The 22,283-nt window shown below is 44.0% G+C and overlaps 1 protein-coding gene across 2 annotated transcripts in view; it reads left to right on the top strand.

The window, feature by feature from the left end:
* Positions 1 to 22,283, top strand: part of Fbn1 (fibrillin 1) — a 209,795-nt gene that overhangs the window by 147,997 nt on the left and 39,515 nt on the right. For both annotated transcript variants that reach the window (XM_028858264.2, XM_028858265.2), the window contains 13 exons: positions 815 to 940; positions 6,976 to 7,098; positions 7,246 to 7,368; positions 8,822 to 8,947; positions 11,030 to 11,152; positions 12,929 to 13,051; positions 13,361 to 13,525; positions 15,234 to 15,302; positions 15,396 to 15,521; positions 16,444 to 16,566; positions 17,163 to 17,321; positions 17,977 to 18,048; positions 21,108 to 21,233. In XM_028858264.2, coding sequence (XP_028714097.1) covers positions 815 to 940; positions 6,976 to 7,098; positions 7,246 to 7,368; positions 8,822 to 8,947; positions 11,030 to 11,152; positions 12,929 to 13,051; positions 13,361 to 13,525; positions 15,234 to 15,302; positions 15,396 to 15,521; positions 16,444 to 16,566; positions 17,163 to 17,321; positions 17,977 to 18,048; positions 21,108 to 21,233 — 1,584 coding nt within the window. The remainder of the gene's footprint in view (positions 1 to 814; positions 941 to 6,975; positions 7,099 to 7,245; positions 7,369 to 8,821; positions 8,948 to 11,029; positions 11,153 to 12,928; positions 13,052 to 13,360; positions 13,526 to 15,233; positions 15,303 to 15,395; positions 15,522 to 16,443; positions 16,567 to 17,162; positions 17,322 to 17,976; positions 18,049 to 21,107; positions 21,234 to 22,283) is intronic.

Raw genomic sequence — 22,283 nt, 5'->3', positions numbered from 1 at the left:
TCTTTATTTTAGGAATTGCTGTATGTTTATTGTTTAATGTCCAGGCCCTAGAAAAGCATTCTTTCTCTCTATAGTGCAATTTCTTTTTAACTTTTTTTAATTGTTTCTGGTGAAAAGGTCATTCCCTCTTGGCCAAAAGTAGGGGCCTAGGATGAGCCATGTGCACATTCAGTATATGGATGGGTATTTTGCTGGCATGTCTGTATGGGCACCACATGCATGCTGGGTGCCAGTGGAGGCCAGAAGCAGGCAATGAATCACTTGGGACTGGAAATACAGAGGGTTGTAAGCTGTCATGTGGGTGCTGGGAATCAAACCCTGAGCCTCTGGAAGAGCAGCCAGTGCTCTCAACCGCTGAGCCATCTCTCCAACCCACTTCTATCCTTTCGTTTTTAAATGTGGAAGCTAGATTGCTGGCATCACAGTCAGAATCAGCTATTTTACCACAGAGAATGTGGCTCCTAGAGAAACCATCACATGAACAAGCTTCTGTTCAGCGGGAGTCAGTGCGTTTACTGACCACCTGACACACCCCCACCACCCCCCCACCCCCCCCCCCATTGTGGGAAACGTCAGAGCCAGGTTACACAATTAGACAGCACTAAAAAAAAATGCCAGTGCACGTGGAGTTCCATATGTATTTTTTCTGAGTAAAAGCATTATAATATTTTATAGCGTTTACTTTCAAGATTTTTTTTTTAGTGAAAAAGCATCTCACTTTTTCTTAATTTTCTATCTTAGTTCTTTTTTCTCAGGAAGGAAGTATCCATTACAGCAGAAACATGGATATATGAATCACATTTCTATCTTACAGATGTCAATGAATGTGACCTGAATCCGAATATCTGCCTCAGCGGGACCTGTGAAAACACGAAAGGCTCGTTTATCTGCCACTGTGATATGGGCTATTCAGGGAAAAAAGGAAAAACGGGCTGTACAGGTACGCTTCCTTTTTCATACCAATCAAAAAAATATCAAGTCGCTAAGAAACTGCCATAACGACTGCAGTTTAGCACAAGTTTTTAGACTGACCATTCTAGCGCCATTGTAGGCATTTCGTATACTATATTCATCAATTTAGCTTCTGTGCCTTGAAGCGTCCCATGCTCTATGAGACCCAAGGTGAGGTCTGTTCTATCCGTGAAAATAAAGATGTGTTGCATTGGATAAGTTAACATGACTAATGATGTGATTTTTATGGGTTAAGAATCGTATTTTCAGGTCACATTAGTGACCATGCTGGCTCCTGAATGCTCACACTCCTTTATCAGAGCAAGATCTTTTGATAATCCTCTTTGCCAAGACTTCATTTTACAACTAACATTGTCTTCTAAAGAAAATGCCCTATATTTCACCAGTTCTTATCAGTCTTCCCTTCCTCCAGTTAGAGTGCCTTCGACACGTTAGCTTTTTATCCTAAACGAGTCTTTATTTGTGTGACTTAGCTAATGTCATGAGAGAATTGAACCATTCACAGTCTTCTTGTTCATTATCAGTAGCACTTAAGAAGAACCTTGCACAATGATTTCAGGAGACTATACAATTAAATGCCAAGTGGAAGAAGCTACTCTGTGCCATGATGTTGTTTTATACATGTTTTGTTGTTTTCAAACATGAAATAATGAAATTAAGTACATGGAGTGGCAGACAGAGTAAAGTTTTACTATAATAACTTATATTAAAGTTACCCATTGTTGCATATAACATCATTTAAAACATCATGGAGATCATGGTGAGTTTGAATTAGATAACTGTAAAAAAAAATTAACCAGTAGTGGGCTAGACTTGAATTTTAAAAGCTGCTGGGCAAGCCCTTGTGACTTAAACATTGATATTGGCAGTTAGAGAATGTGTGGGTCCTTCTCTTAATTATATCATTGTATTTCAAAAAAGCATCAAAATATATTTATCAGTTATAAAGTGACTGTGTTAATTGTCAAACTTGCTAATACACAGCAGTAATATTATTGGTGATTCTTCAAAAGTGTCAGCCTGCCCAAGCCATTAACAGAGGCATAATACTGAAATGCTTTTATGCTCCCTCTATTGCTTTTCATAGAAAGGTTGGCTAGGGGTCCTTTCTGGTAAATGGCAGAATGCTTAAACCCTCAACTCGTCCATTTAGGCACTCAGAGACAAATGATTGTTAGGTTCAACATTTATTATCAGCTGCCAATGTCAATATAAGGCTTGCTAAGGTCTGGCAGCATGAAGAGGGAGGTAGACTAATTCTGTGCTGCTTTGTAATGAATAAAGGCAAAAATCAAACTCACTGAAGTTCAGGCAGAAGATCATGATGATCCCAAAGAGACAGAGTCTCTAGGGACAGTGTTCATTGACTCGAGGGAAAGACTGTGTAGAACTCCATTATCCTGAGTCCTTTCAACTGGTGAAATGTGCAGTGGATGGTTATTTGAGGGTCTTTACCATGATGGAAAGTTATGTCCGTGCTGGAGTCATATCATAGGTACAAGAGATACCATGTTCCGTAACTTACCGCTATTCCGGATACAGTGTGTAGAGGCAACATGACGTCTACCCAAACTTCTGTGAAACTGTTTGCCACACATGCATGAAATCCGCTTTAAAAGAGAAATGTTTACTTTGTGTGCAGAAAGGCTTGTTTTTATAATTGAGTTTGCAGAGATGCTGAGACTGTGGGGGACAGGAAGTACTCACTGCGTGCTGGAGAGACAGTACCAGTGTTACGGTACAGCAGTCACCTTTTAGTAAACCCCGCGAACAGAAATGTACTCAGAGAAATACTGTCTTTTCAGAAGGGCCAGTACCTCCCTATTCTTTCCAAATGCACCCTAGAATGACTTTTCAGTTTGACAGCATCCAGCAAGTACTATAGGAAGAAGCCCTGAGGTGTGTGGCTTCTTCAGTATCATGGTGGGATGACTTATGATATTCACATTTGATAGAGCTTCCACGGGTTTGTGATCATGAGCAAATAACCAGGGTCCTCTGCCTTTAATCAAACAATCTCCTTGGACAAAGAACTTGGCAGTGACCGATGGGAGGAAGGGGCTGCGTTAGGGCCAGAAGAAAAAAAATCCTCTGTGAATAATCCTGTTAGTAACAGCCAAGGGTATCACACTGGACCGGAAATGACTTCCACAGACAGGAACTGGCAGGAAGCCTCACACACTTGAAAACAAGTTTTAAAAATTCAGCCAAAATGTCTTTTCAGTCCCTCATAACTAGGGCCCTTTCAGGCTGGTTTCAAATCAGTGTTACTCACAGCATTGAGCGCCATTGGGTCACCTTGGAGACGGCTGTGTTAAAGACAAGTGTTTATAATATCCTAGACAACTAATGTAAACGGAGATACTTATCTTGCCTAATTGGATAAGCAAGACATGCTACAAATAACAGAGACGTTTCAACTGTATCCTAACCATACACACACACACACACACACACACACACACACACACGCACACGCACACGCACACGCACACACACATACCCTTGCTTATTTAGATAGGATTTTTAAAATGAGTACCCTGGGAAACGATTATTAAGAACACTTATGCTGTTTCCTAAGAAGGGACTTTGTTTCATGAGAACTAAAATCACCCTCTGGGCTCCATTACAGCTCTGTCTAAATATTCCAGCTCCCTTGTCATTACTGATTGTTTCCATTTTAACAAATAAACATGTTTTCTTCTCCCAATCACATAGGCAGTGTTAAGAATCCACCCACTGACTCACATTCCCAGCCCACACAGATGCTAAGAGCTTCGGTTTTTTTTTTTTTTTTTCTTCTTAAGCTTTGTCCAAATTGTGGATACTGCTAAGGGGAATGTTTGATTTAATGGAGAGAGAATGCACGTTCGCTTGAAACCTAGGACGCAGCTCCTCTGTCTCTGGCTTAAGTGGGTGGGGTCACAGTTTTCCTGTGACCTCTGCTGCTCATGCTAAGTGACTGTAATTGGAAGAAGATAAAGAAAGTCATTTCAGGGTGCCACCCAAGTGGGTCTCGCCTTTCACAAGCTCAATTTTAAGAACCTACCTGGCATCACATGCACACTTTACCAGTGGACACAATCAGGATTGTTGAAATAGCTAGATTTCTGGATAAATCCTTTTCTCAAACTCTCTGTTCCTTTCACATGAGAACTGTTCCTGGTGGGTCTGAGACATAGGCCTCTGCACCAACAGCCAGCCATTTCCTCCCGTCTTATCACTCTCCTCCGCTGGCTGTCAGCCTGTGGAAACTCCATGGGTGTTCACTTCAGTCAATAGTTTTGGCTCAAATTTTGACCCAAATTAAGAAATCCAAGTAGTCCTTGCATTTAGGCTGCCACACCCTCTTCCTCAACTCCTAATTCTAGAGATTCCTCGTATGTCAGTACGCTTGGGGCAGATGGTGTCCCGGAGGCAGAAAGGCAGGCACGTGTGTGGGTGGCATGGCCTCTCTCTCTGTATGATGGCTGTGGGAGGTTACAGAAGATCACCACACATCCCATACCTGGGCGACAGGTTTCTGGGCCAGGCAGAGCCCTGCCATGGAATCTGCTTGCAGCTCACTCACCCTTGCCCTTCAAGGGGCCCTGCACAAAGGACCCGTGAGAGCCTTCGCGACAGAGGACCCGTGAGGCTGCAGTGTCAGCCTGAATTTGAATTGCTTTGCTTTGCTTTGCTCCCATTAATTCTGAAAAATGAATTTTCTGTCTGGAGCAAACTTGTGGAGCAAAGAGAACATTTGTACAGAGAGATGTTCTTGGCAAACGCGCGCTGTTTCCTTCATGCTGTTGAGGAGAGTTTCAGCACAGTGCTTTTGTTTGCTTGTTTTCCCTGCGGCTCGGTTTCCCCTCTGTTTGCCAGTCTGCGTGGAAACAGTTCATCAATAAGAGTTGGTGTGTGAGTGTGTGTGTGTGTGTGTGTGTGTGTGTGTGTGTGTGTGTGTGTGAGAGAGAGAGAGAGAGAGAGAGAGAGAGAGAGAGAGAGAGAGAGAGAGAGAAAGAGAGCTGCTGCTATTAACCCAGAAATATGGTTGCAGTGTGTGTGACTTGCGGGCTTTCTCATCTGCTCCTTACACACCGAGCACGGAAGCTACTCAGCATCATGAGTCATACTCACCATGTGAGACTTGAATATGACCCTTGAACTGCCCTTTCCAGGTATTCCAAAGCCCACGACACACAGCCTCTTGCAAACAGAATTTCTTTCCACCTTGAAAGCATGATAAAAATCTAAAAATATTTTCTTGATTTAGAATTTCATATTACATTTTATAGTAATAACTAAAGGAGATTCCTCTATCAAAAGAAGTGATCGTTTTCTTAAAAGCAAGATTAGGGGAAAAGGTAAACGCATGTGAACATCGTGCTGCCTTTGACCAGTAGACGACTGGACAGAGGGAGAAAAAAGAGACAATTGGGGCTTGAATGGTGGAAGAACATGATGCAGATATATGTGAAAATATAATCAGACCCATTTTATACAATGAATGTATGCTAGTAAAAAGAGAAAATTGGAGAGAGAGTTCAGAATTACAGATCGATAGACTCTGATTAACTGTGAAATTGTAATTAGTAAAAGGTTTGTGGATGTTTCTCTGAGTCTGACAGTTCTCATCAACATTTCAGTCTTTAAAATGAAGTTTTAGTTAGTAATCCCAAAGCAATTCAAATTCAGGCTGACACCGCAGCCTCTGCCGCCTCACGGGTCCTCTGTCAGTTCATGTGACCTTTGAGACCACACTATAATTAGCCTAAACAACTTGAAATGATGGTAAAAAACACTCTCTCCTATGTATTTTCATGTCCCGATTATCGGTGACATAACAAAAGAATTCTATAAAAGAAACCTGTTGTTACTGTATGTTGTGCTTGTACCCAAGACCATTCTAGGCTTAAGATGAGGTGTTTTGACAAGCCACCTGTTTCTTAACACTTCAGAGCTGTTGAACCGAGCTTCCTGAGTAAATGAAGGGCAAACACAGCTCTTTTACCTGGCGTCTTTTTCAAGCCACTGTTCAAGTGATCACTGGAGATTCTTGCAACATTTCCTGTGCCTGTCTTCTTCTTGACCCAAGTTTGGTGTGAGGCATTGGTTTACATTTCAAAATCATAGATTCATATCCATGCGTATTTGTTCCTAGTGAATGACAGAGTGAATTGTGAAAGTAACAACTTATATGTTGAGTTTGTTTGAAGAACCAAAACAAAAAATCACCATAACATTTTTATATAGTCTATCTTGGCCAAATTTGAAATGAAATTTCAGAGAATGGAGAATTTTGAAACCATTTTTGATCTTTTACTAACTTCACCTACTCTGGTATTTCTTAGTCTTACCCAAGTTCTCTCTAGTTTGACTTGAGTTGTACATGAAATATGCAAGAAGCCTTAGGCTGCCAGTGTGCTGAGACTCTCGGGAAGCTAAGAAGAGTTCCATATTGCCTTACGCAACATTTTCTGCACATGATTGAAGTAATAATACCTAAAATAGGGATCTAATAAGAGCAAAACATAATGGAATAACAATGCTTTAAATTTAAGAATAAAAAGTATCACAGACTTCAAAAGTTTTCTGATATGTCAACATTATATTCCTTTGCCTATAAAGATGTGAAAACGCGTAATTACCTATAGTTGTCTTAAAAAATATATTGTCAATAAAAACATGACTATGATCACTAACCAGAAGGACATAGGCAATTCACCTTTTAAGTTGTCACTTGGAGAGAGGTTCGCTTTGCTGAGAGGTGCCTGGGTGCTCCCATTAGAAATACAGAGACGAATGGATGTTACCAACAGCAAATGCAACGACCACATCATCCCTTCCTCGTAAATTAAAACGCAAAGCTGCTCATCAGGGAGGGATCTTAGCATCTATGTGGAGACTAAGTCGTCTGTATTATGCCAGGGTGAGGATGAGAGGGAATCCACTTTTGAGTATTGCCAAGTCATTAAAAAGACCACAGCTGTTGTTCTAAAGCACTGGTTATGTATTTTCCAGACATCAATGAGTGTGAGATCGGAGCACACAACTGTGGCAGGCATGCTGTATGCACCAACACGGCGGGGAGCTTCAAGTGCAGCTGCAGCCCGGGGTGGATCGGAGACGGTGTCAAGTGCACAGGTGAACTGGAAAAATAACGGAGGCCGCATTCATGAACTGTGTGGATTAGAAACACGAGAATATTCATTTTATAAAGTAAAATTTAATTTTAATTTTATTTCCGTGTAATGTCATGGTATTGATAATGCTGTAACCTTTGTTCCTAAGATCTGGATGAATGCTCTAACGGAACCCACATGTGCAGCCAACACGCAGACTGTAAGAACACCATGGGGTCGTACCGCTGTCTCTGTAAGGACGGCTACACAGGAGATGGCTTCACCTGCACAGGTAGGCTTGCTTCGGAGACAACTGGGTGACTGTGTTGATAAGCACATGGCCCACATCAGACCAACAATTCCTTTTGAGGACTGGGGCGTGTCTGTGGAGTAACAGAAAAGACTACTTACTTCTCTGAGATTAGATCCCCAGGGAATGAAACCTGGAGGCAAGTCACCAAGGTGCCTCCAAAAAGTTAGCTCAGTGTATGTGTGTGTGTGTCTGTCTGTCTCGCTATCTCTCACATCTCATATATATGCATACATATGTACACATACGCATTTATATGCACATATATACATGTACATACGTATATGTACACATATACATTTATATGAACATACATCGATCTAGATAATGGCATCTCTATTCTAAAGAAATCATATTCCTTTTTATATGTGTTCACCTTTGTGTTTTGGTGACTTGTTGTCTGTGTATCTGTGTATCAAACCCAAGGAGAAACTTGCTGTAGGAAGATATGAAAGGGCAGAGGATATGGTGTTCTGTTGGAGGAAAACAGTGCAGACTTTCACCACATCATCACCATCGCTGCCTGTTGGCATAACAGCAGTTCAGAACTGCTCTATCAGGCTTTCTCTCACTTTATGATGTACTCATGAAATTGCCTTCCCTCTTAGCTCTAATTAAAAGTCACAGAATTAGCATAAACTTGCTATGTGAATTTAAATATGTAGGATCTCATAAATACATGATTGCATAATTTATGCAGGTAGTTATATGCACATGTCCACAAAGATAGTACCTCTTGCGTCAAGGCTTTGGGATTAAATAAGATAGACCCATTGTCCATAAAGTATGTGACTTATAGCATAAACTTAAATTAATTAAATAAATTGAAGCACTAATTTCTGCCTGGCACTGTGAAATTAATAATGAGATGCCAAGTAAGTACGAGAGAAGCTAACGCTCACTGAGTGGCTTACTGAAAGTTTTACCATAGCTGAAATCATCTCTGCCCAGCCCAGGGGTGCTGTGTCTCATTATCTTGGAGAAAATATTTAAATTACACTTATTGGGTATCGATGCTTCACATGCTTGGTATTTAATGCTTGTGACCTTGCCACTCCGCCTCCTCTGCCACCCCTTTGAGCTGAGCCCAGTGCCTGAGAAATGGGCACGCACTGTGACATGTTCTTTCGAATATGTCCTTTCTGTGGGTGACCGTTCTTGTGAAAAGATCCTAGCCTGAAAAATGGGTTTGACTCCATATTCACTTTGCAGCACTAGTGATAATTTAGCCTTCAGAGTTCTTAATCTGTATCCCATACTGCTGCATATTCAATATTGGCATTCAAAAGAGAAAACCAGTGAATTTAAATTTGTCAAACAGGAATTATGATGAAGTACAGTTACACTCAGGAACTTGGCAGTGATGAAAATTATAGGACCTGAGGCATTGGAAAGTGCTCGACTGCAAAAGCATAACTTGTGTTTCTGTCTGCAGACCTCGACGAGTGCTCGGAGAACCTGAACCTCTGCGGCAATGGCCAGTGCCTCAACGCCCCTGGCGGGTACCGCTGTGAATGTGACATGGGCTTCGTGCCCAGTGCTGACGGGAAAGCCTGTGAAGGTAACCAACCACGGGGAAGCTGTAAGGAGCCTTCAGGGCTGGATGAGATTTACCTATTCAAACATGACTGGCTTTTATTTTTCTATTTTAAACTTAAAATACATTTTGCCTTCATATTTAAGCTGCTTAGTTCAGTTGGTAGAGGATGTGATGGTTAGTATTGTTGGCTTCAGAAGATTTAGAAGGGCTAAAAGTCAAGCCTTCCGGCATGCTTGTGAGAAATTGTCTAGATTAGGTTAACTGAGGTGAGAAGAATCAACTCTGGTGGCATCATTTTATAGGGTAGGGTCCTGGATTAGCTAAAATAAGAGCAAGTGAACTGAACGCTAGCGTTCATTGCTCTCTGCTTCCTGACTGTGGACACGATGTGACCAGCTGCCTCAAGCTCTTGCCACCGTGGCTTCCCTTCCATGACATGCATGAGTTAAAATAAACGCTCTTAACTTTGCTGCTTTGGGGGGGTATTTTGTCACACCAACAAGACCAGTGACTAGTATAGGGTGTGAGCCCTCAGGAAGACCATTTCTGTTGATGCAGAGAAAATCTAGGCCAAGTGATCTGCAAAGTTAAACCATAGGATGGACATAAGAGAAAGAATGACTGTGCACAGTTAATTCAGTGCAACTCAGTTATCCCTACTTCTGGGAAAAAAAGAGCTGTTAAAACACAGGACCCCTGGTGTTCTGTTTGAGGGTTTTCTATAAATATAGAAACATGGCTGTTAATCTCTGCCAGCCTTTGGTTTCTATAAGTCAAGGCTTCCGGATAACGACACCAGAGAGTGTGCTCCTTGTGTGGAGTAATGTCCTAACGATATCTTCGAATAGTCTCTAAATATCTCACATATGTAGACAGAGAACGGAAGTTGACATGTCCCTGGAGGAGCATGCCCTGGAATAGCACTACTTGCTTTTGTCCTTTGGCTTCAAGTTCTGTCTTTCTGGGGCATGCTGGCCAGACAGGAAGAGTCCTGGAAACCCCATGACTCAAGAAGGATCCAATCAGGAAAGAACAGGTTCTTCTCCTTCCTCACACTTGTCAAATCTGAGCACACTGTCTTCATTAAAAGTAATTAGGATCTACTGTGAACTAAAATGATTTCAGGAGAAATAAACAAATGATAAGGACTGACAGACATTTAGGCAAGGCCCCATTAGTGCATTAGCCAATAGCTCTTCGTCGTTAAGCAGATAGGAATTCAGACTCACTGTTCATTTGTGTGTACACACTGATTTCTGTACTACCCACAGTTATGGAACCCTTGGGTGTTTTCTTTATCCTGTTCCTGTTAAAAATGCAGCCCTGATATAAAATTTCTAAGGCAAGAAACTAGATTATGGTCATGCTGGTGAGGCCAAGGCCTTGTTTACTTCTGTGCTCCCAAAGCCAGGGGAAATAGGTACTGTCCCACCTCTCCTGACAGAGACAGGCACAGGGCAAGTGTTGCTTCTCTTAAAACTCACAGGAAGGTTTTTGTTTGTTTGTTTGTTCTTAATATAAATCATCCCCGGCAGAATGGTCACGCCTAGTTAAAGCAGTCTCCAGTCTGAAAGTGGGTGTATTCATCACAAGCACAGCGCTCAGATGAAGCAGTGGTGTGGGCCTGGAAGAGGCGTCTGCAGTGTGTGGGTCTCCTATGGACCACAGCAAGCACACACCGGAGGACCCGGGACAGAGGATAAAACTGAATTTGAAAGCTGCCCCAAAAGGGCCTTAAAATTTTAGTTCTCCACCAAAATTGGGGGAATATATAGATAAGAACACAAGAATTTAGTCTACCTTGTTCTGTTTGGCTCTTGCTTTACAATAGTAATGTAGACCCATATCAAATGGCACAAAGAAGATGTTCAGCCTATGGCCTGGCATGTGATGGGGCCCATCAGAGCCCCTCACTAGCAAGGCTTCTGTGTGTGGACAAATCCCCCAAGAGTCTGGGAAACTGCTTAGATTGATATCAGGTAGAATGCGTTTGCTTAATGCTAATATTCATTGCTTAATTTTATTGAGTAGCTTTTAAAATGGAAATTTACAAAAAAAAAAAAAAAAAAAAAAAAAACCTCCCTCTTTTTGTACTCCTCCAAGATATCGATGAGTGCTCCCTTCCAAACATCTGTGTCTTTGGAACGTGTCACAATCTCCCAGGCCTCTTTCGTTGTGAGTGTGAGATCGGCTATGAACTGGACCGAAGTGGTGGGAACTGTACAGGTAAGGAGTCACTCACCTTCAACACGGGCTCTCAGGTATCCCAGGGTGCCATGGCTGGGGCCCTCACCAGGACCACACAAGCTGCAGAGGAAAACAAAGGAAGAGTAAGGCATTAAGAGTCGAGGGTACAGCTGGGCGGTGGTGGCGCACGCCTTTAATCCCAGCACTCGGGAGGCAGAACCAGGTGGATCTCTGTGAGTTCGAGGCCAGCCTGGTCTCCAAAGCGAGTTCCAGGAAAGGTGCAAAGCTACCACAGAGAAACCCTGTCTCAAAAAAAAGAGTCAAGGGTACGTTTTCTCAGCCCTGAAACTGATGTAGCGTGAGGAGGCACAGGAAAGAGACAGGTCTGCAGGCTTGGACATGAGTTTGTGGCTCCCCAGGGATGTTTTCTGGGGTGCTCTAGCTGTGGCTTCTTGAGTATGTCTTCAGAACTTCCTTTCAAAGGCCATGCCCTGGCATCTCTGGTTTGCTTCTTGTATATTTCCGATGCAATCCCCATACCTTCCCATCCTGTTCCGGGTACTGAACCACCAGAGTGCCTGATACACAGGGGCTGGCCATACATTTCTTTTATATGTGGCAGTGGTTGGGAGTACAGGTGGGTGGTTAGGAGTCTATGCATAGGTGTGTGGAGGTCAGAGTCACCATCCAATGTCTTCCTCTATTGCTCTCTGTTTCATTTGCTGAGACATGCTCTCTCATTGAACCTGAACTCACTGGCAGGCATGAGTTCCTGGGACCTTCCTGCTTCTTCCTCCCAGTCCTAGGGTTATGTGGGTGTAGTGGATCTCACCTCAGGTCCTCACACTTGCAGAGCAAACATTTCGCCCACTGAACTATCTCCTTAGCTCCATTTAATACAAAAGATCATTTTTTGTAAAGCCAAGGATTCCCAAGGAGCACAAGAAAAAAAAAATAGAAAAATTACAGCTGCACAGCTCTCCTTGGTACCAAGAAAAGGCTGACAATCATGGCCAGTTTCTTTGTTAGTCTGCCCCTCTACTCAAGGTACAGAGAAATCAGGTCCCATTCTGAGGACATCAGGGTTTCCAGACCATAGGAAACACCACTGGACAAGTGTCCTGATTCCTCAGGCTGTCCTCTCCACGGCCATTTGTCTGGTTCAGGGGATTTCCTAAGCATTGAAAATAGAGAAAAGAAAATAGAGAAGAGGATTGTACACAGTTAGAGCCTGTCAAAAAAAAATCCATGTCCTAAATATCTGGAATGTTGTAGATATTTTTGGAATAGAAACCAAAAGGGAAATGTCTGGGACAGCATCTGTGCAGGCAGAGCCTCCGTGAGTTAAAGAAACATGCCAAGCCTCCTGCATGTGTGTTCAGAGAAGACCGCGCACACAGCCTGCTCCCAAATGTTCCCTGGGACATCTTGCTCTAATCTGACAGAATAACAAGCCACACATATTAAATGTATTGTTTTTATAAACCTATGTCTGAAATTTTGGTTGACCGATGTCAAAACAATGTTTTGCCGTTAGTTACCTTGATTGGGATATTTTTCTTAGCTCCAAAGTTACATTTTATTCTGGTGACAGATGCGAAGGTAAACATGTTCGGGGGTGGGGGTTGGATCAAGGCTGTGACCCAGTTCCTTCCTGGGGAAGCGCCTCTCCGAGGTGGGAGGTTGGCTCACTAGGCATGATCGCATCTAAGAATTGATGAGTTCTTGTCAGGGGCCCTAAACTAGGTGCTCCTGCCTCTGGTGATGTCAGTCCACACCGACGCTGGGTAATTCCGCCCGTTTCTTTGGCTGTAGATGTTAATGAGTGTCTGGATCCAACCACCTGTATCAGTGGGAACTGTGTGAACACGCCAGGCAGTTACACGTGCGACTGTCCACCCGACTTTGAGCTGAATCCAACTCGGGTTGGCTGTGTTGGTAAGACCCTTAACACTTCTCTGAGCCATGCACTGTTTATTATTTTAAAAGTCTAACTGAATGTTCATTTCTGATGTTTTCAAAAGTAATAGCATAGACATTTAAATATTTCTCAAAAACATACTGTATACTTTGAGCATTTCTGAAGGAAAATGACCAGCACATATTCTCAGGCACTGTTCAGCTCCTAACAGAAGTAATTACGATTTTTAAGCACGTTCAGAAATGAGTTTTGACTCTTCACTCCTCCTACACCTCCAACAGGAAGAGTTTGCCTGATGTTTTGGTTTGTTTGTGTCTGATAAATAGATACGCGTTCTGGAAACTGCTATCTGGATATCCGGCCCCGAGGAGACAACGGAGACACAGCCTGCAGTAATGAAATCGGAGTTGGTGTTTCCAAGGCTTCCTGCTGTTGTTCGCTGGGGAAAGCCTGGGGAACTCCATGTGAGCTGTGTCCTGCTGTGAACACGTGTAAGTGGACAGCCTCCGGTCTGTCATTACTCCACTCCAGACCAGATCTCTCTAGATCCGTAAAGCAGAAGTCACTGAAGGAGGAGCCGAGGGTGTCTCTGTTTATGACAGAAAAAGGCAGGTCATTCCCATCAGGACACTTTGAGTACAGAGCAATCCAAAGACTCCCTCTTCGGCTTGCTCTAAAAGCTTATATAGGGCAGGGAGTGTCTCCTATCCTAGGAAGAAGATAGAATTACTGTAATGTTCCAGGGCTAGGTCTTCAAGTATATTTGAATGGAAGCTTCAGAATTCGATTTGAAGGCTGTAAAGAATACATCTCTTTTAAAAGGGGCTTCTATCTTATACTTTGATTTATGATCAGGCGTAGCCAGTCTGGCCAAAGTCAGTACCTGCTGCTTCCAAGGTACATTGGATAAACGTTGAGTCATTTCTTGATGAAGGGTCATGCATTTACTTCTCAAAATATTCACCAGTTAATTTGAGAAGAGAAAGATGAGGTAGTCAGAGGCCTGCCCTCTGAGAATGTTCGGTCTGTTAGGCAGAATGGGACCCAAATGTAGGAGCTCTGATTCAGCATGGGCCTCCACCATGAGGGAAGAGGGAAGGCACAGAGTCACATTTGATAGGAAACATGCACTAGGTTCAAGTTCGGAGCCTCTGAGGGGCGGTTCTGTGACCTCGACCAGGTTAGCCTCTTAGGTATGGATGCAATCACTCCAGCAAAACCGAAGACACAGCCTGGCAGACACCACCTCTTCTTTCCTCTTCAGAGAGGGCATAGTTCAAGTCGGAAGTGGGTGCGGACTGCTTTGTGAACTTCTGAGCTTCGCTTTGGAAAAAGGACATGTCCTAAGTGAGGAGACACCCAAAAGAGGGGAAGAAGAAAACTAAAGGGGGAGGGACCCGATGTCACTGATAGTAAGAGATTAGGAGGAGAAAACCCAGATTTGGACTTGGGAACATGGAATTCAGCTTTATAAATTAATAATGATCAACAAAAGGTCACTAGCTCAACTTAGAATGGGAATTTAAATATATATGAGTCCACATGGTTTCACAAAGCCAGGGCAAGAGTCTAGGGTTCTTTAGGATGATTTTTATAGGCTGCATCCCTGTCATTCACATGCTGAGGCATGACACTGAAAGAATTGTTCTATGTGGATCTTCATGGCTTGATGGAGGAGTTAAAAGATGCTGGGAAAGACGGCTTTTTAAAAAAACATCTGGGTTTTACATGTTTGGAATAGAGGAGTGAGAAAGATATCTAGACATCAAGGAGGGCAGTGGGCTGGCTTAAAGTATGAGTGAAGAATCCCCTAAGCTCTGTTTGGAAAGGGTCTTGGGGACGGGCTGATGATCATTATTAAGGGAGATGGTGACACCCAGGAAGGACTGATAAGTACAACCAGGACGGAGTCAAGTGTGCGGGGAAACAGAAATGGAAGGGAACTCTGTTTTTAAAAGCAGCGACAGAGATAGAGCATGAACTACCTCACAAGAATGTAGGACCGGGAGAGCAACTGCAGGTTCCCAAGATCAGCACAGCGGCCTTACGTTTAGGCCTTACATGTACGCTAAGATGCTCACTTGCTTTAAATGGCTAAATAAGAGCGGAAGATTCTGGAAGGTTAGCATTGTCTGTCAGATGTGTCAGCCTTTCTCCGGAAGGTGTTAGGAACTCACGTGGAACCTTTTGTTTCTACAGCTGAATATAAAATCCTTTGCCCGGGAGGAGAAGGTTTTCGTCCAAACCCCATCACCGTTATATTGGAAGGTAAACGTTTCTGCTTTGCCTCAACACACACACCTTTTGGATGACCTGGGTTGGTTCGCATCCTGAAGACATGCCTTGTTTTCCTTCTGATAGACATTGATGAGTGCCAGGAGCTTCCAGGGCTGTGCCAAGGCGGGAAGTGTATCAACACCTTCGGCAGCTTCCAGTGCCGCTGTCCGACTGGTTACTACCTGAACGAAGACACTCGAGTGTGTGATGGTGAGTGATCCCTTGTAGGAAATGTTCTTTCAAATACTGAGGATGACTAACACCCCAAACCAGGATACAGTTACCCGGAAATTGAGGGGTTAACGGTATAGCTTCATAAGCCAAACTTGAGCTAGACCATGTTCTTTAGAAAACCCATTTTCACGAGACTAGCAAGCCTCCTGTCTCCGTGTTCAGGGCAGTTCTAGGCTCTCCTTCTTGTCCTTTAACTACTTGTCACCTGTGCAAGTGTGTTCAGATGAGCCCACCTTAGAAGGCGGGGCTTTGTCTTTAAGATACAACAAATGGCCTTATTCAACTTTTTAAAGATGAAGAATCTTGATCTTTTTTTCGATTTGAGAACAATTAGCCCAAGGACTGGGTATGGGGGAAGGAATCCATCTATATCCAGGATTCAAAAGACCAGTTGGGGAGAGATCTCTTCAGTAAGAATTATTTAAACATCACGTGCATTAGCATCAGTGCTCAGACTCGCTGCCAACAACTACTCCTATGAGCCACCTTGTTTGAAAATGGAGAGGCACTAAGCATCCCTCCTACATTACTTTACAGTGAAGATTTAGGAAGCCGACTGTCACTGACGGCTTCAGTCTAGATTCTATCTACGAACATAGGAAGTATGTCATTATCTTTCTAAAGATTCTGCCCCATTTCCATCTCTCAGTGCTTTGGGGGAACATTAAGGACTGATTTATGAAGCCCTCGTATCAGAAGGCATGGGTCCCTTTGTAGACCTTCTTGGCTGAAAATCTGGACACCCATAGGCTGAGTCCCTGCTGTTCACATCTGGGATTCAAGTCCCCCAGTTGGAGGGTTGGCTCTTGGCTGTCAGCACCCGCACTGACACCGGACACCTGCCCATTCCAGAGTGATGCATTCATAGCCACGTTACACCCTCTCTTCTGGGTTATAGATGTGAACGAATGTGAGACCCCTGGAATCTGCGGGCCAGGGACATGTTACAACACCGTTGGCAACTACACCTGCATCTGCCCTCCAGACTACATGCAAGTGAACGGGGGAAACAATTGCATGGGTGAGTCTCAGTGCGTCTCGGGACTGTGGTTCCGCTCATCCGAGCGCTTCCCTCCTTTGAACTGTTGAAGTTCGCTTCACCCCGCCCTGCCCCTCCCCCCCCCCAACATGCCCCTTGCAGACCGTAAGTTTGGCATGGTCACCACTGTGGGTGGGTGGTCGAGGGTTTTTCTGTAAAATGTGCTGTTGGAAGGTGCCGAACGCTTTCCTTTGACTTGTAGGTGTGTCTTTATACACTTACATTACAGCACTGACCTACAGCACTAACATACCATGAGTCGGAAATAAGAGTCTCGCTGCCAAACGGCAGTGGAGAATTGTTAGGAGGAGCGTGGGCGGAGGGCCGGGTGGCGTTTGCTAACGCCGCACTCCATGACGCACTACGTCATTCCGCGGCACAGAACACCAGCGAGTGCATTTCTCCGGGTGCCTTGCCTGTGGCAGCATGGCTGGCCGAGAAGCTGTGTGCGCGCTGGTCTGCCGCTCTTACCACAGCTGGACCGGCACTTGGGCTTCCTTTGGAGACTCGCGGCAAGCTCTGCCGTGTTGTGCAGAGCCCGCGGGATCACCGGCGCGTTTGTTCTCCTTTTCCTCCAGACATGAGAAGAAGTCTGTGCTACAGAAACTACTACGCCGACAACCAAACCTGCGACGGAGAGCTCCTGTTCAACATGACCAAGAAGATGTGCTGCTGCTCCTACAACATCGGCAGAGCCTGGAATAAGCCCTGCGAGCAGTGTCCGGTCCCGAGCACAGGTGACACTGGGTTTCATGGCTACTGCCATCGAGACATCGGCTAGGAATGACTTTGTCTAAAAAGTCGACCTTACTAACGAGAGAGGAGAGTGTATTCTTTCTTTTCAGAGGGAAAACTTGACCCGCAAGGGCAAGCGTTTACCTTACCATTGACTGTGGTCCTGTCGCTGAAAGCCAAGTGACAGAATGAATTTCCTAACTTGCATCCAAATTTATAACCAGACCTGTAAATTCAACATATCACAAAAACATAAACCTTGCTGGCATTGTTTATATTAAGACATTGGAAGCATCAGGGAAACCAGTATGATAAATAAATGAACATAATTTCTTATGTGTTTAAAACTAACCTTGGGCTGTGGAGAAGACTCTGTGTATAAAAATCACTTGCTACGGAAGTGTGAGGACCTGAGTAGGGATGTTGAGAACCCACGTGAAAGCCAGCCGCAGCCACCAGGATGGAGAGGATAAGGAGACCTGTTTCTCCCACGGTGTGGTGGGGGTTCATTTTTCCTTCAGTGTCTGCATTACAGACAAGGTTACATCTGCAGTATTTCCAGATGGAAACGTTTTCACAACTGTTTACATAGTTATGTCTCTCCCTGAGTTCTTGCTCATCCCTGACCTCTGCCCCTTCTTTGTTTAACTCTTGCAGATGAATTTGCTACCCTCTGTGGAAGCCAAAGGCCAGGCTTTGTCATTGACATTTACACTGGCCTACCCGTGGGTGAGTTTCAGCCTGTGTGCTTGTGAGCATGATGGGGGTCCTCTGCTTCAGCCACTGAGTTAAAATTGGGGGGGGGAGGTTCACACCGCCATTTTCCTAGGTTTGCTTTTCCCTTTTCTGAGAAGGAAAAATTGTTAAACGATGCCTCAAGCAGTTTCAAAGTCTTCATTTGAAAAATCGATGAGACGCCCTTTGCAGCACCACCTAATGGATAGAAGCCTTCACTGCTCATGATGAAGGGGCCTGGGAAGCTTTTCAGAAAATCAGTCCAGCTTAATGAATCTTAGTGAATCAACAAAGGGATGACAGGGCCAGATGCTGTTGGATTTACCTTAATTCTTCAGCCTTTCCTTCTAAGTTTATCATGACCTTTCAGTTCTTTTATGAGGGTTTGTTCCACAAAGCCTCTCTGCTTATCAGTTTTGCCTCCCTGACCTCTCTTTGGGTCCCTCCCTTGGAGAATTTCATGGGTCTAAAAATCTTTTCAGAGCCAGGCATGGTGGTGCATGCCTGCACTTGGGAGGCAGAGGCAGGCAGATCTCGGAGTTCGAGGTCAGCCTGGTCTATAGAGTGAGTTCTAGGACAGCCAGGGCTACACAAAGAAACCCTGTCTCGAGAAAAACAAAATCTTTTCAGTATGAGGACTCACGTGGGAGCTGAAGCAGCCGCTGTGGCGGGATAGCAGCTTGGACTAGATGGAGCATCACCGTGGATTGAGAAGCGGTGCACAAGGTTCTCCAGCATAGGCAGGGCCCTTGCGGTTTAGAAGCAAACACCACCAAAGTCAATGGACGCTGCTGCGTTCTCGCTGTCTCCCCGCTGTGATGTATACCCATCCCTAGATGCCCCCTAAGCCTCTGCGACTGCGTCTGGTAGCAGACACCACCACTTGCTTTGTCTTGCCTTATTCCTAGTAAGTAAAGCCGAAATCCACATCAGCCTTTCCAGTGACCTTGTTTAAGAAAACAAGGACCTGGGCCAGCAATCAGCAGGCTTTCATAGCGCCAAATCCATATGGCTCCACAGGCCGGTCAACATCCAAAGAAACTTCAAGGTTTGGAAAGAAAAACTGCTAAATGACATTGGCATGGAACACCTGGCCTTAGCTACTCTGTTTTTCTCCTTCCCAAAACATCTTTTAATCTGTCTAGAATCTATGATTGGGAGGTAAGTGGCCTCTAATGGTAATGGGTCTCCATGGGCAGTCCAGGCATGTAACCCAGCAAGGCCTGGCCCCCACAGTTGGCAGTCAGCAAAGACTTGAAATGGCATTAGCACCATCCACTAGTAGACCTGGGAAGACCTCCAACCATCTTGTCCAAATTCCTTGCTTTCCAATGGAAGAAACAGAGGCCCAGAAAAGGGAAGGGACTCACCCAAGGCCACCTAGCTAATTAGTAACAGAGCTGGGACCAGAACCCAGTCCTGACTCACAATTTGCTTGGCTTCTATCTCTGGGCAACTAGAAACATGGTATTTTGCAATGTACTTAGTGTTACCAAATTCTGCCACGACAAAATAGTTGGATGATTATAAGACCTTGTTTTATTTGAGCTTATAGCCTCCTTCTGAAAGGTCTTGGAACTGTTAGTATATATATAGCGTCCATTCCTGGGTGGCTAAAACTATATAGCATGTTTATTAATCTTGTCTTAAAATATAAACTTCTCCAAATGGAAATAAAATCCAGACAGGAAAGGAAAAAGAAAACATTTAATAATATCCTTTTGCTATTTTGTACCTAACAATGACTAGGGATTTGGTCCAGTCTGTTTTTACTAAGCTGAGTAATAACACATTATTCCTACTTAGAACTAACGGATGTGGGTGACCATATTTCATGTTTTAATCTATACTAAAAGAATGGAGTCTAAATTGGTTCTTGTTTGCACATAAAACATGATGGTGATGTTACCTCACATGGCTATTTAACATTGGTGTCAGAGGCATAAGAATCTAAAGACAAAATTACCTTTATTCGAAATAGTGATGTTTTGAAATTGTACCCTTGGAGATTTTGTTTTAATTGGTTGTTTAGATTAGCATGTAAAACAGTGGGCTTTATCACGACAATTTCTATACACATGTGTGGTTACACTTCTCACCCACTCCTCTCCCCTGTGCCCCACTCCCACTGTGCCTTTGGCTGGTCCCCTCTCTCCTTCCAGTCAGCCCCCCCCCTCTGCTGTCTTGCTACAGGAATCCTACTACCCTGCTTCACCTCCCTTGAGAATGTTTCCTCCACTCTCACCATCCCCCTCCTAGTTTCACAGCCTCTGTCTCCCTTGGAGATGCCAAGCTGTGTTTTCCATTAAGGAGGTCAGTTTGCTTCAAAGTCAAACTCCTAAAAAGGGGTCTCGGCCAGGTTGGTTTCAGGGTGTGCTATTCTTATAAACTCCACCTTAGGGCTAGAGAGATGGCTAAATGGTTTGGAGCACTGGCTGCTCTTTCAGATGACCCAGGTTCAATTCCCAGCACCCACATGGCAGCTCATCACTGCCTATAGCTCTTACTCCACTAGATCTGACAGCTTCCCACAGACATGCATACAGGCAAAATACCCATGCACATAAAATAAAAATAAACAGACTCCACCTTAGCTCATGGCTGTCTTCTTACAACTCTGGCAATCAAATACCCTACGGAGCCTCCTGACTATCATAAGAAAACAAAGTTTCTCTGTAGAGTAACGGAAGCCTCAGGAACTAGAAACTCGTGAGTGTAGCCCCATACTTTACATGCCTGTCCAACTGACATGGTCTGTCAAACTCTGACAAGCAGTAGAGGAGCCTTCCAGAAGATGCTGACAAGCTCAAACCTCTGACCTTAGGAAACACAGTCTTCAATCAGTCCCTCCTCATCTGGCGTACAAGTTGCTCAGTAGTTGATCACTCAAATGTGGTCCCTACCTTACAAATAAGATGCTTTGCAACAAAATCTAACCCCCAAAGATATGGAATCCACATAAACACACGTGGGTCTGTCTTTCCAATCCTGTCTTCAGCTTTCACAGGATCATGGACCACACTGTTGCTCACAAGGGGCTTCTCTGTTTCTAGATATTGATGAATGCCGGGAGATCCCAGGGGTCTGTGAGAATGGAGTGTGCATCAACATGGTCGGCAGCTTCAGGTGTGAGTGTCCAGTGGGATTCTTCTATAACGACAAGTTACTGGTTTGTGAAGGTGAGTGTGACTGTACCACATCTACAAAGCGCCTTGCAAATTCTACACCACTGGACTCAACTCAAGAGCTAGAATAGAAAAATACATCGTAGGAAGTTCTCCCAGAGTTGACAAAAATACGTTTTAGGAATGTATTAATTAAGAAAAGCACATGGTAGAGACCAACATGAGATTTCATGAAAAAACAACCACACTTCTTTTTTTTCATTAACTCCTGGGGGGAACTAAGATGTTCATTCTAGAGCCTCTTCCCCAACACATGACATATTCGTTTCCCAGCTGATAGAGAAAACCTTTGAGTTCCTGGGTGGGTCCAATAGATTGCTTTTGTTTCTTTTTCTTCAAAGCAAACACAAGAGGATAGTTATCTTTAGCTAAACGTCAAAGCCAGTGTTCTCTTCAAAACAGAGATCTACTTACCTAGTGTGGAAACAATGGTAAAACCAATATTCCAAACACCTAAGAGAATTCTAAATGACAAGAAGAACAAATTTGATTTTATATGGAGAACGTTGGCATGCAGGCAGCAGATGGACCTCCGGTTGCCTGATGCTGGCATATATATAGACAGAGATTTTTGAGTCTCCCTTACAACACGTCATACTTTCCCCTTCCAACAGGAAAGATAGCATTCTTTTACATTTTAGTGGAAGAAACATTGCTGCATATTAAATATATGATGTTCTCTGGGATAACTGGAATCAGTTCTATGCAATACTTGAGGGGCAGGCCTCTAGCCAAGTTTTACACATTATAGAAAGGTTGTTATTACCCCTTGGAGCATGTGCTATGGCACACACGTCAGTATTTTGACATTAACAAAGCATTTCCTCTAAATCAGGAACAGTTTACGATCCACACATAGAGTTACGTTCCATTAGTAACCACAGGCTTATTAGACTCTCTTGCCAACTTTCAACCACTGTGGCCAACTGGGCACGCATCGCTTACCCTGCTTGTTGTGTGGGTTTGTGGGCAGAGGTGATAGCCAGTCTGGGCCTTTTTCAGGAGATAGCCAGTTCAGAGCATGGTCCCAGCTGGGTGGGTGGG

Source organism: Peromyscus leucopus, chromosome 4 (assembly GCF_004664715.2).
Source record: "Peromyscus leucopus breed LL Stock chromosome 4, UCI_PerLeu_2.1, whole genome shotgun sequence".
NCBI lineage: Eukaryota > Metazoa > Chordata > Mammalia > Rodentia > Cricetidae > Peromyscus > Peromyscus leucopus.
This window is presented reverse-complemented; position numbering and strand designations above follow the sequence as displayed.